The sequence below is a fragment of the Mustela nivalis genome (assembly GCF_964662115.1).
Source record: "Mustela nivalis genome assembly, chromosome: 4".
Classification (NCBI taxonomy): domain Eukaryota; kingdom Metazoa; phylum Chordata; class Mammalia; order Carnivora; family Mustelidae; genus Mustela; species Mustela nivalis.
This window is the reverse complement of record NC_139023.1, coordinates 65,635,324-65,647,831: the sequence shown is the minus strand read 5'-3', so window position 1 is coordinate 65,647,831 and position 12,508 is coordinate 65,635,324. Positions and strand designations below refer to the sequence as shown.

General features: G+C 56.1%; 1 protein-coding gene across 7 annotated transcripts in view; it reads left to right on the top strand.

Moving 5' to 3' along the window:
• Positions 1-12,508, top strand: part of RGS12 (regulator of G protein signaling 12) — a 104,618-nt gene that overhangs the window by 76,641 nt on the left and 15,469 nt on the right. For 4 of the 7 annotated variants that reach the window (XR_014311168.1, XM_082728730.1, XM_082728735.1 and 1 more), the window contains 6 exons: positions 7,077-7,246; positions 7,776-7,868; positions 8,609-8,752; positions 9,302-9,481; positions 9,825-9,978; positions 11,555-11,631. Coding sequence is in view for 6 of the 7 variants with exons in the window: in XM_082728730.1 (XP_082584856.1) it covers positions 7,077-7,246; positions 7,776-7,868; positions 8,609-8,752; positions 9,302-9,481; positions 9,825-9,978; positions 11,555-11,631 (818 nt within the window). In the remaining variant the exon portion in view is untranslated. The remainder of the gene's footprint in view (positions 1-7,076; positions 7,247-7,775; positions 7,869-8,608; positions 8,753-9,301; positions 9,482-9,824; positions 9,979-11,554; positions 11,632-12,508) is intronic. The other 3 variants (XM_082728731.1, XM_082728734.1, XM_082728732.1) reach the window with 2 other exon arrangements.

Here is a 12,508-nt window from a genome sequence, read left to right as displayed (position 1 = left end):
GAAAAGAGGAGGAGAAAACACCGCAGATATGTATGGATTGTAAGCTATGGAATAAAATAAAAGTCCACTGAGGGCCTGCTCTTCTAAATAAAGGACTTTGTAAAAATGGGGAAGAAAGGAAAGCTCTGCCTTACAGTGGACTATGGACCAAAAGTGGAGGAGGGTGGTGGCCGCGGGCCAGGTGGGGGACCAGATGCTCCCATCACCGCCCTCTGCTCCCCAGGAGACAGTCCTGTGGTGGGGAGAACAGGTGCCCCACCAAGAAATCACCGGGGTTGCAGTGAACTGGCATTCTGTGCTTCTAAGGACAGGTGCCGAGAAAGTCACACATGACTTCCTGAGGATTCCCGCCAAATTGTGAGGAAGCCTCAGACAGCTCCCACCGAGGGGCAGTCTAGAAAATAACAGCCAGGATAGAAGTCTGGAAACAAAGGTTGGGAGTTTTTAGAGAGACAGGACAGCTCTGGGGTTCTGAATTTAGTCCTGGGCTGAGCTGGGGAAAGAGCTGTAAAGGACCTTGTAGATGACTTTGGAATACAGACTGCTGCTTTCCCCAGGTTTGGTCACTGTGCTGTGTTGGTGGAGGAGAGTGTCCTTGTTCTTTGGAAATGCACACTGAAGTATTTAGGGGCAAAGAAGGGCGCCATCTCCAAATAAAGCTCCAGCAGCTTGGGATGTGTGTGTGCATGTGTGCACACGTGTCTGTGTGTGGATAAGTGGATGGGAGGGACGGGGAGAGACGGGATGATCTAGCAAATAGGGCAGTGTAGGTAGAGGTCTGGCGAATCTGGGTAGAGGGTATGCGGGAGTTCCTTTTACTATTCTTGTCACCTTACTGCAAGTTTGAAAGTATATGAAAGGGGCAGGTGTTTGCACACACCTGCTGGTTCAGCCCCCACCTCCCTCCAACCCCGTGCATCCCTGTCTGGCCCAGCTGCACCGAGGGCTCTTGCTCTTGGAGCCCGCCACACCAGCTCTGGCTCCCGAGACGCTGGCCCTCCACCTGCTCTGGCCTCGTGTACATGGGGGCCCGTGGCCCGGAAACCCTGGAGCCGGGACGGAGCAGAGCCCTCTCCTATGCTCTGCTGCCTCCCTGGCGAGTGGCGGTGGGGCGTCTTCCTGTGCTTCAGAAATGTGAGGCCAGAAAGGACGTTGATGGAGAGGCAGGACCAGCAGGGACCCCGCTTTATCTCTCTGTCCTCCCCGAACTGTCAGGAGCCGCTGAACACCTGCTCAGGAGAACCGCTCATGCGGCCGTGCGCCCACATCCTAGTGGAGCCCGCGGACTGGACCTCAGCTGAAGCCGATCCTGCCCCTGCAGGTTTTGTGAATAAAGCATCCCTGCTTCTGCTGAAGATGCGCTGCTTTCTGACCCGACTCCGTACTTATTCCTGAGCACCCTGTGGTTTGGGGTGAACTCTCTGTTCTCATTTTGAAAAGATAGGCCTTTAATGGGGCTTAGAAAACTTCTCAGATACAGCAGGAAATCCAAGTTCAAAGCCTCACAGTTATCACAAAAAGCTGTGAGTATTTATTCTTTTCTGCTCCCAGCGCGTTTCACGGAAAGCGCACTGTGGCGGGCCGGCAGCCTGCGTGAAGCCTCCCCTATGGGCATGGGTGCCTCCAGCCGGCACGCCGCTTCTGCAGCAGAGCTCTGCTCTGCCCAACTAAATAATTCAGGTTCCATGAGCAGCCGCGGGCTAAAGGTCTGGCCGTGAATTATGCATGTGGCTTCTGGGATGCTTTGTGTTGGCTACACTATTGGTTTCCTCTGCGCACACCGAAGGGGGAGCATTGCCTTTGTCGGCCCTGCCCAGCAAACCCGGTCGCTGGGGAGTGTGCTAACCGGCCTCCTTGGGGATCGTGAGCTGGGAACAATGTCTCTGTGTGTGGCCCGAGCCTTTGCCCAGGGCCCTGGGGGCTGTGCCGGCTGACCCTGGTATGGACTCGGAGGGGTGGTTTGCGGTGAATGGTTGGAAGTATTTGGTTAAGTGGCATCACAGTGGCTCTTATCAGCTCTACCCAGGTAAAGTCCCTTGTGGTCTGCGTGCCTTGTCATGCTTGTCGGGGGCTGGCTGACCTGAGCAGCTACAGGTATGTTTGTTGGGAGGCTCAGGTGGCCGGGGGCAAGTGGCCCAGGACCCTGACCTTGAGTTGTGATTTGCATACTTCAGGGATGTGAGCTCAGGGTTTGGACGGGGTGTTCTGATGAGATAACAGGCTCAAGCTGTGTGGTGTGGAATTAGCTATAAAATCATAATCCCAAGGCATTGTCAATACATGTATAACCTGTAATGTGCACGGTTATCGGGCCAGTGTAAAGAGGGTGGCTTTCCCAGTTTTCAGCACATCTCAAGTGGATTTTAAAAACTTTCTCACCAGGAAAGCATTTCTTTGACTCAAACAAAAAAGAAACCAAGCCACAGGGAATGTTCTCTAGTGTGAGGCTCTAACATGGCAGATCTGCTATTTTCTCCTCGCTTGGAGCAAGAAAGAGGCTCGGGCAGTGGCGTGGACTTGTGAGCCCTTCTCATTTCCTTGTCCTGCCTGGCCCTGGTCATTAGGATCACCCTTTTCTCAAAGGGGCACTCTTGTGCAGAGTGAGTGCAAAGGGGAACAAGTGCAGAGTGAGTCTGAAGGTGGAGTTAGGAAATTCAGGCTTTGGCGGTGTGTCTGGAGAGCAGGGTGCCGGGCCCCCTGTGGTGAGGACATGTGCAGGGCGCTGGGATTTCAAGCCCGCTCGAGCAGCACCCACTCCCTCCCCCCTCCCAGGGCGCTGGCACCCACCACATGCCTTCAGTCAAAGTTGCTAGGAGACCCTCTGGTGATGGACAAGCTTACGCAGCCAGCAGTGGTCTCTGGTTTCCCTACTTCGAAGACTGCGTGTTCCTCAAGGTCTGGCCTTTGTGAGGGAGATGGCCGAGTGTGTGGCCTGCCTCGCCGGGCTCAGGGAGCGGCTCTTTCGGGGTCCTTGCATCCCCTGCTCTCTCTCCAAGCTCCACTAGCGCTGGAGTTGAGGCCCGGCGGGCGTTCTCGTGGTTTCAATGAGAAACAAAACAGGAAGAAACAAAAGGAGACCGTGGGAAGGAGCCTCAGCTTTTCCTCCCGCGGGATGCAGGGCCCCTGATGGCAAGATGACCCTCCCCGACTCTGGTGGTGGGGGGATTGGGCCATGAGAGCCAGCCCCTGGCCCGCCTGGCTTGCAGGCCTGCAGAAGGAGAGGGTATGCAAACCATGGGGGCAGGGAGATTCTTCCCTACATGCCTACATGCCTACATGTGCCTGTGTGTGTGTGCACCTCAGCCTGCCTCCTGCCCAACAGTCCGTGCCCACCACCCTGAGGGAGCACCAGGGTCATGGTAGGGCATGCATGCGGGGTTAGGCACCAGGAGTGTCCTAACTTAATTTTAAAGCTCCTTTCTCCACTAGGCTTTTGAAGTATCAGCTGTTGAGCTGTGAGTCTTAAAAAAAAAAATTGGTATTTGCAGGTTTCATAAAAATGAGTTCCATCAACAGATGGGTCACTTTTCACTTCCCTTGTTCAGCCGTGTCTTCCCTTGTCCAGGCTCAGGCCGCAGCCCACAGCACCTGCCCGGCCCAGGGCGGGGTGCCAGGCTCCCCTCCTCGCTGCTGCCCTGCGTGGCCTGGGAGCGAGGAGGGCAGGTGTTCCAGATCTGCTGGCCACTTTGCTGGAATCCAGACACAGGAAATCAGAAAGCACCTCCACGAATGAAGGGGTTCAGCTGCTCTGTCTGCAGTCTGTGGCCGGTCTTCTGGCGTGCTCCCCTGCCCTCACAGCCCCCATCTACCTGCCCCCTCCTGCAGGCCACCTTGTTCCTCAGCCAGGCCAATGGACCTGTGAAGGAGTGTCTTCTTGACCTTCCTTTGTTCTTCACTGCCCCCCAGGGTGCAGTCTGTGTGTCATTTGCCCCTATGCCCAGACACACTGGCTCTGAGCCATGCCTCTTTTGTCCCAGGGCCTTTACACATCTGGCCACTCACTGAAGGCTCTTCGAGGTCCTCTGAGCCCAGTTACCTTTTGTCCACCCCTCAGTTCTCAGTTCAGCCTTCGTTGGCTCCAGGAAAGAAAGGCCAGAGGAAGAATGTTTGGGTGCTCATACTTAACAATGTGTTTTGAAAGTTATTTTGTGAGGATCACCTCATTTATCAACATAAAATATAGCAGGAAAGTGCCTGCTAATTGCAAAGTTATCCTGCTAGGAAGGTACGAAATAGCACGTCTACATCACCTTTAGCTCATGGACGTGAGACTGAACATAGTGACACACGGCTCGGAGCCATCTCAAGCCCCCATGCAATGATAGCCATGCCGTCCTTTCCAGTTGTCTTTGGTTTCTGCATCTCTTTCATTGGTGACGTGCAAGTGCGCTTAAGTGTAAAGAAAATCAGTCCTTCCTCTGTGGAGTAGATCGTGTGGATTCCCCCAGACTTTGTCTTTTGACCCAGCTTATAGTGTCTTTAAACTTTTATTTCATTTTCATTTTTCATCAAGGTCCAGACAACAGGTGACGTTACGTGGGCTGAAGGTGTACAGCACGATGCCTTGGTGTTCGTATATATAGTGAGGACGGTTGCCGTGCATGTCTGGTTAATGTCTATCACACACAGTCACACGCTTTCCTTCTTAGGATGGGGACTTGTAAGATCTCTCTTCGCCAGTCGTCCCTGCAGCACGGTGCTGTGAGTTGTGCTCCCCGCGTGCCAGGACCTGTTTGTCTTGTAACTGGAAGCCCGTACCTTTGACCCCGAGCTCCCCTCCCCGCACCACTCCCCGCCCGCCCCACCAGCACCGCCCACAGAGTTTGGTGCCGTCTGTCCCTTTATCCATCTTGTCGTCTTGTCTCTCATGGCTCTGGACTGGCGTTTTCCCTTCCAGAGTTTCTCTAATTTGAGGTTCTTGCCTTGAAACCTCTGGTTCAGCATGCCCCAAGGATCCCGACTTGATCCCCTCTCCAGTGGTTTTCCAGTTATCCCCGCACTGTGTGGCCTTCTGTCGCAGCCGTAAGTCCACAACTGCCAGTGTGGCGCCAGGTGGGGCTGACCCCACCCCCCTGGCTCTGGTTTGCTTTGTTTTCCCAGCATTTCACGTTTAGTCTTCCACGTGAACTTTCACACTCCGCTCGTCTGGTTCTAATAAAACCTCTGTTGGGAAATCTGGGGGGAGGATTAACATCTGTGGGGCCCTGCCCCTCATTGCTGTGGCTACTGGACACAAATCAGAGGGCGCGGGGGTGCCTGTGAGCAGGAAATGGGCATCTGTCACTTGGGGTGCTTCTGCACGTGGGTTCTGTGGAACAGAGCGATGCCAGGTGGTCCGTCTGGGTGACGGCGGAGTTGTTGAGTTCCCTGGGGGCTGGGCTCAGACCCCTGGCAGCTGGCTGTGCTGTGCTCAGCGTTGAGCCATGGGGCATCCATGCCGTGTGGTGAGCTTGGCATCTTGATGATAAACTCGGCCAGGGCCTCCCCTGTGGTCCTTGGTGAGTGACACCGGCAGATTCTACCAGGAGGCTTTCGTCTCAAAAGTAACATGTACTGCACTGTGAGTTCTGCTGGGCCGCCAAGAAGAATGAAAAGTGTCCTTCTCTCATCTTGTTTCATCTACTGAATCTGATTTAAATTTTTGTCTATAGCAGTGTAAGTTACTAGGTTACTCTTTGACTTTTTGTTTTTTCTTTTCTTTTCCAATCTAAATGCTTTTTGAGCTTTGAATGATTCCTGCCCAAGTGGCTTCTGGTTCCCACATGGGGCCCCTTTGATCGGATTCCTGCCTCTGCTTTTTTAGCCCTCTGTTCTCGGGGCTAGCAGGGCTGTGCCGTGGCCTCCTCCCGGCCCTCCGGGGCCCTGGTTATGGCATGGCGGCCACAGGCTGGTCCTCTGCCTACTGCTCTCTCCGTGCAGCCATGGGTGGGCATCAGCCTAAAGGGTAGGAGGGCCTCAAGCTGCCTTGCTGGTCGCCACTTTCCCCACGGCTGGCCCCTCATCACTAAGTAGAAGATGCATTTTCGGTTGGCCTAGAGCTGGGGCCAACAAACTAGTCCCCTAGGCTCCTTCCTGCCACCAGCCCTGATGGCTGACTGTGCGTGGTGGGACAGGAGCATGGGATGTAGCCAGCGAACCCTGTTTCATTAGTTAGCTTTGCTCCTCCAAGCCTCACACCCATGTGGGTTAGGGGTGTCCTCTGTGGTTGGCAGGCCGTGGCTTGGCCTTGGGTCTCCATGGTGTTAGGACCCGTGGAGGGGACAGCCCTGTGTAAGATGGTGGGATGTGCTGTCTGTATTGAAGAGGATACATGCATGGCAGAATGTGTGTCCGGTCCAGCTCCTGGCCAGTCTGGGCCCTTCCCTTGGGTTTCGCTCACCAGGCCTGCCCATGTGGGGACCAAGAGCCCCCATACGCTGCTCACATGAGATGGGAGACGGTGACACGGTGCTCCCGGAGCACCTCCTCTTCCCTTTGTGAAGAGAGTGGGTTATTCAGGAACTCGCCTAAAAGACAAAGGAACGCACACTCTTTGGGGCTCTTCTGTAGACGCCCGGAGCCAGCCTCCTGTGGCACATGTCGTGTTTTCCGCTCTGGAGTGGCCTTTGATGAGTTGTCACAACACGTGTGGTTAGATAGACGTCTGGACGTTATGCCACGCTTGCACATCAGGACCGTGCCTGTGCAGAATAGGGCGCATGTGTGAGCGTGTGCTTTCCTACAGCAGATGTTCCCTCCTGACACCGAGCGGCATCCTGGGTCCTGGACACCCCATATGGGCCCCTTTACCTCTGCTCACACCACGGGGATCACCCGGGAGTGCTGTTGTGTGTGCAGCATGCCCTCAGCCGTGGACCTGTGGCGTGTGGCTGTGGTTGCCCCTCTCCTGGATCCGCGCCCGGTTCCATGTCCCTAGAACAGCACCAGGCATGTTGTAGGCACTCCGCGCGTGGTGTCGGCTGAGCGCGGGCTTTTGAGAAGGCAGGTTGGGGAGAGCCTCCCCCGAAGGCTGGCTGGGCCCTGCTGGGCAGGCGTGGGGGACACGCGTGCAGGTGAGGTGTGTGCTGGTCCCACAGAACTGACTGGCACCGACCTGAAGGACTGCGTGAGCAACCACAGCCTGAGCAGCAATGCCAGCCTCCCCAGCGTGCAGAGCTGCCGGCGCCTGCGTGAGAGGAGGGCCGCCAGCTGGGCCGTGTCCTTCGAGCGCCTTCTGCAGGACCCTCTCGGAGTTCGCTACTTCTCTGTGAGTAGAGGGGTGTGGTGGGTCCCAGGGGTCCATGAGGACCCTTGGCCTGGGCTCCTCCAGCAGGACCTGGGACTCAGACCCCATGATGCCTACTGCAGGGAGGTCACCCCTGTCCACCTGCTCTGCACACTCGAGGCCAAGGGGCTGAAGGGGGCACCCTGTGCCCAGCCTGGCCTTGGCTGTGTCCTAGGGAGCTCCCCGCAGCAAGGGGCACAGGAGCTTCTTAGAAATGCTTGGAGGCTGCATGTGGCTAGGCCATCTAGGGGGAAGGGGCTCTCTGCCTTTGAGGAAGCCACTGGGAGCGCGCCTGCGGTCTTTAAAGTATGCAGTGTTTCGGTCCGGGGCATGTGGCTTCAGGTAATTTGGGGAGAGGTGCTCCTTCTCTCATCACAGAGCCCTGATGTCTGTGAAAAGCAGGCACAAGGAGGAAGCCGGAGCACAGCAACAGCTTGGGGGTGGCAGGGGGGCAGATGCCGCAGCCACTACCTGCTCGTGTGTGAGGGCTCACGAATGGTGTCTTTCTTAGGATTTCCTGAGGAAGGAGTTCAGTGAAGAAAACATTTTATTCTGGCAGGCCTGTGAATACTTTAATCATGTGCCTGCACACGATAAAAAAGAGGTGAGTGTGTTTATGCCCAGAGTGTCAGATGGTGTCACCGTGGCCTAGCATCTAGTGTCCTCATACGATTTCGAAATGCTGCTTTTTCAGAATAAGGTTTTTTGTGTATATGATATTCAATCTTGCGTGAACATGGTGTGTGTAAACACCCTTCCCATGAATTGTTTCCCAGCATGCGTGCTGCTGCTCGGTGTGTTGAAAGGGGAGCTTAGATTCCCAGGCAGAAGAGCCCCTCCCCATGTCCATTTGTATGGCCTCGCTGCCTGCGCCACCTGCACCGGTTGCTGAGCCCCCGTGGGCACGGGTCCCGGTGCATGCTGCAGCCCACGCGAGGCTGTCCGTGGTCCTCCACCTGCCACTGGTGGGGCCTCTTACCCACTTGCCAAGCCTGGTGCTGCACACACTGAGCTCCCCCTCTGCTGAGGCCGCAGGCATGAGGCCCTGCACATGGATGGTGCCCCTGGACACCCCCCAGGCCGCAGCACCTGAGTCTCTGAATAGTTACGGAGCCACTGAAAGAATTCAGGGAGGAACCTATTTGGTGAAAAGTTTTGTACCGGCTTGGACTTTTATCTATTAATTTATTCACGAAGGAACTATTCAGGGGGCCTCAAGAAAACACATCTCCAGTGCCTGGACCCACGTCTGGCATTTGGAACATGGAGGGACGGCAGCAGCACGCATGCATGTGGCGGGGAGGGGCTGGGCCCGCGCATCCCACTCACATGCATGTCCTTCAGCTCTCCTACAGGGCCCGCGAGATCTTCAGCAAGTTTTTGTGCAGCAAAGCCACCACCCCCGTCAACATTGACAGCCAGGCCCAGCTGGCGGACGACATCCTCAGTGCGCCTCACCCTGACATGTTTAAGGAGCAGCAGCTCCAGGTGACTGTGCCTCAGTTTCCTACGGGGACTCGTCCCAGGGCTCTCTCCGGGGCGGGGGGGGGGGAAGGGAGATCGCGCTCGTGAGCCAGCTACCAGATGGGGCAGAGAGGTGCCAGTGGGCGTGTTGTGGCTGGAAGAAGCCCCAGAAGCCCCGGGTCCCCCACCAGGCTCTTGAGGAGCGGGCTGCAGTTGTGGAGGGCCCTGTCTTTGGTGACCTCTCTCTGGCCTCTCCTGCGTCAGCCTTTGTGTGATGTCACAGATATATGGAGTTGTTCAATCCTAGGGCATTGCTTGTGATTAAAAGGGTATGAGGGACCTAATCTGTTTTAGAGCCTGTGTCCCACTGGCCCCCTCAGGGATGATGTCTGCTGCTCAGTCCCATGAATTACGTGGGGAAAACGGAGGGAAGTCGTTCCAAGGTTCTCACGTCCTGCTGGTCTGCAGTTACTCTGGGTCTCATTCTTATTTAACAAAGTAGAGCTTCTCTGGGCCCGCGCGTTAGCTAGCTAGCTACTTCGGGAGCTGAACCATGCCGCATGTGCCCTGCAGATCTTCAACCTGATGAAGTTTGACAGCTACACCCGCTTTCTCAAGTCCCAGCTGTACCAGGAGTGCATCCTGGCCGAGGTAGAAGGCCGCTCACTCCCTGATGCGCAACAGGTCCCCAGCAGCCCAGCCTCCAAGCACAGTGTCAGCTCTGAGCACTCTAGCGTGTCCACGCCGAAAAAGGTGCCTGCGCCCTGGCCATGTCCTCTCAGAGAGGGGAGCTGCCCTGTGGGGAGCAAAAGCAGAGGCCACTGGGACGCAGCCCCCACTGGGACACAACCCCCTGCCAGGATGCAACCTCCCATCCCCCGCCAGGACACGACCCTCCTGGGATGCAGCCCCTCCTCCCCGGGATGTACCCTGTGCCCGTGGCTGGGGGTGGGGGTTCTGGCCAGTGGCAGAGCTGCCCTGTAGCCGCTGGAGGGCTGAGCTGTCCCACAGATAGCTTTATAGCTCTCCTCCACTTCCTTCCACTCTTTGTGTAACGATGAAATCATGCCATGTTAACATCTCCATTGAATGGCAGCTGAGCGGAAAATCAAAATCCGGACGATCCCTGAACGAAGAGCTGGGGGATGAGGACAGTGAGAAGAAGCGGAAAGGAGCATTCTTCTCTTGGTCCAGGACCAGGAGCACTGGGCGGTCCCAGAAGAAGAAGGAGCATGGTGACCACGCAAATGGTTCGTGGTGTGCCGATGGGTATCCGGGAGGTGGACCACTGGGGCACAGATGGAGTGGTGGGGCCGGGCCAGGAGGGTGCCTCTGGAGTGCTTAGAGCACAGCGCTGTGTCCTGGTATGGCCCTTTGGGGGTGGGCCAGCAAGAGTGAACCAGGGCAGCAATAGTGCCTTTTGAAAAAGGGGTGAGGGTGCACGACAGCGCAATCCTCCTCAGGCCAGGGCATCCTGCCGGGGTGGGCCTCCCATCCGGTCCTCTTCTGGCCTTTTATAGGAAACTGGGAGGAGAAGAAAAATGGCAGTGTCCTAGCTGTGCACCCAGACCACCTCTCGGTTTCCTGGCGAGGCTTTTTTCTAGGTGTGCATAGGGCTACATGAGCCTTTGGCATTTCTTGTTACTGTAAATCTGAAAGGCCATTTATTAAAAGGGATTTTATCCCTTTGTTTCTTTCTTGTGCATAGCTCAGAAGATGGGGTGAGAGGGACAGGCTCGTCCTGGAAGGTGGGTCAGAGACAATGCCAGCGCTCTCGGGATAAGGTGGAGAAAGATAGCAGTTGACACCGGGCATGAAAAAGCATGAAGCAGAAAAGCCTTTTCTCCTTGAGGGATTCTTGGGAAAGGGATTATTTTTCAGGAAATTACCCATAGGCTCCAGGCCCCAAGTTTGGGGCATTTATGGAGACACCACTGGCAGGGAACACCTGAGGATGAGAGGTGGTGGCAGCTCCCGGGATGGGGCCTGTGCTGTGCCATGTGGTTTGGATCAAATACGTTTGATCTCGTCCTCAGAGCAGCCGGCGAACTCAGTCTTCTTGCGCCTATTGTACGGATGGTCGTGCCATGGGTGTTACTACAAGTGTTCCTTCTAAAGGCCAGGCAGACAGACTCACAGAACTCAATCAGTGGGAGATCGCTCTGGGGGCGGGAGCGCTTGTCAGATGGGGCCAGGGACCCCTGAGTACCTGGGAGATGGGAATGGGGGGCCAGCGGCTCAGAAGGTCAGTGGGACCCAGGGCTGCTGTGTCCTTCTGTTTTGGCCTGCAGCCACAAGGCGTGGCTCAACTAGGGAGAAGGTCCTGTGTTCTCAGAGGGCCTCCCTGGGTCAGTTTTCGTGATCTTTAGTTTAGTCAAAGACAGCAGGGCATTCGGGTGATAGTAGCAATTGGCATGCTTGTGGGCTCACTTGAGGACTTTGTAGGAAGATGTGAGTGGGCAGAGCTGCCTAACCTGCTGGGTGTTTTTATCTGTGCCCAGAAGCCACTTGGTGAAGTAAAAATCCCAGATTAAATGAGGGGAAGGGAGGTCCTGCAGCAGGAGCATGGACTTGTGTTTCTGATCTGCTGCTGGCTGCCGCTGGAGGTCTGGGGGCTGACTGTGGCCAAGGGCAGAGCAGAGCCGTCTAGCTGTGTCCTGGGGGCACGCCAGACTGTCGGAAAGGGGAGGCCGTGCCTCCAAAAGGCTTCTCCACGTCTTTCGTCTGCTCAGCCTGAAGGGTGGTGTTGGGAGAGGTGACAGTAAGTGGGGAAAAGTGACAAAAAGTGCTGTTTGGTTTTCTGAGTCCCTGTGTTTCCCCTTCAAGAGCCCCCACATGCCAACGGAGGCCTGGGCCGCCGTGAGTCACAGGGCTCCGTGTCCTCCACAGGGAGCCTGGACTTGGTAAGTCATGCCTCCCCTGTCCCCAGGGTCACAGCTGATAAGTGATCCCCGCCTCCGTGTTCAGTCACAAAGCCCCACAAATGGGTGTGTTGGATGTGGGTGGCTGGGCTTGGGTTGGGGCCCTTGCCAGCCTTGGGCTCCTGGTCGCGTGGGTACCTGTGTGGCAGACGGGGGTGGGGGGCTGATCCTTGCGTGCTGATTTCTAGACTTACTGTGGATGCCCTTTTGCTCTCATTTGTGTTTGTCTCCCAGTTTGAATATTTCACTAAGGCAAACCTTCCTGTGTTTGTGCTCCTGTAGTGGGGGGGGGGGGGGGGGGCGTGGCCACAGCAGGGGCTCCGCCTGCCCTTGCACCCAGCCCACGCAGCCCAGTGTCTCATTAGGGGCGGGCTGGCTGTCAGCTCTTGTCTGATACCAGGTTTGGAAACCCTTACGGCTGCCAACATCCCAGTCACTTGTCACTGTCAAATGACAATGTAGCATATTATTACTTCTGCAGTTACACTGTGTAACAGTTAAAGCTGGAGGGGTTTACCCACCTGTCCGTTCGCTGTTGCTGCCCGCCAGATACCCTAGAACCTTGGCTTGAAACAAACACCCTTTATTTCTGTGTCCGTGTCCGTGGGAAGGGAATGGTTGGGCCTGTTTTATCATCGGCCTACCACCTACAAGCTACATTTTCCAGAATGCAGCTGGGGCGGCAGAGAGTTCCAGACTGTCAGGAGGAGAGAGTTGCTGGGGGTGGGGGTAGCACCTGCCAGGGCAGGTCGCACATGGGAAGGACATCTGCGGGGGCCTGTCTGCAGCAGGGAGACACTGGTGTAACTCAAGGACCCCAGGAGATGTCACGGAGAGACCCAGGGGTCTGCCACACACT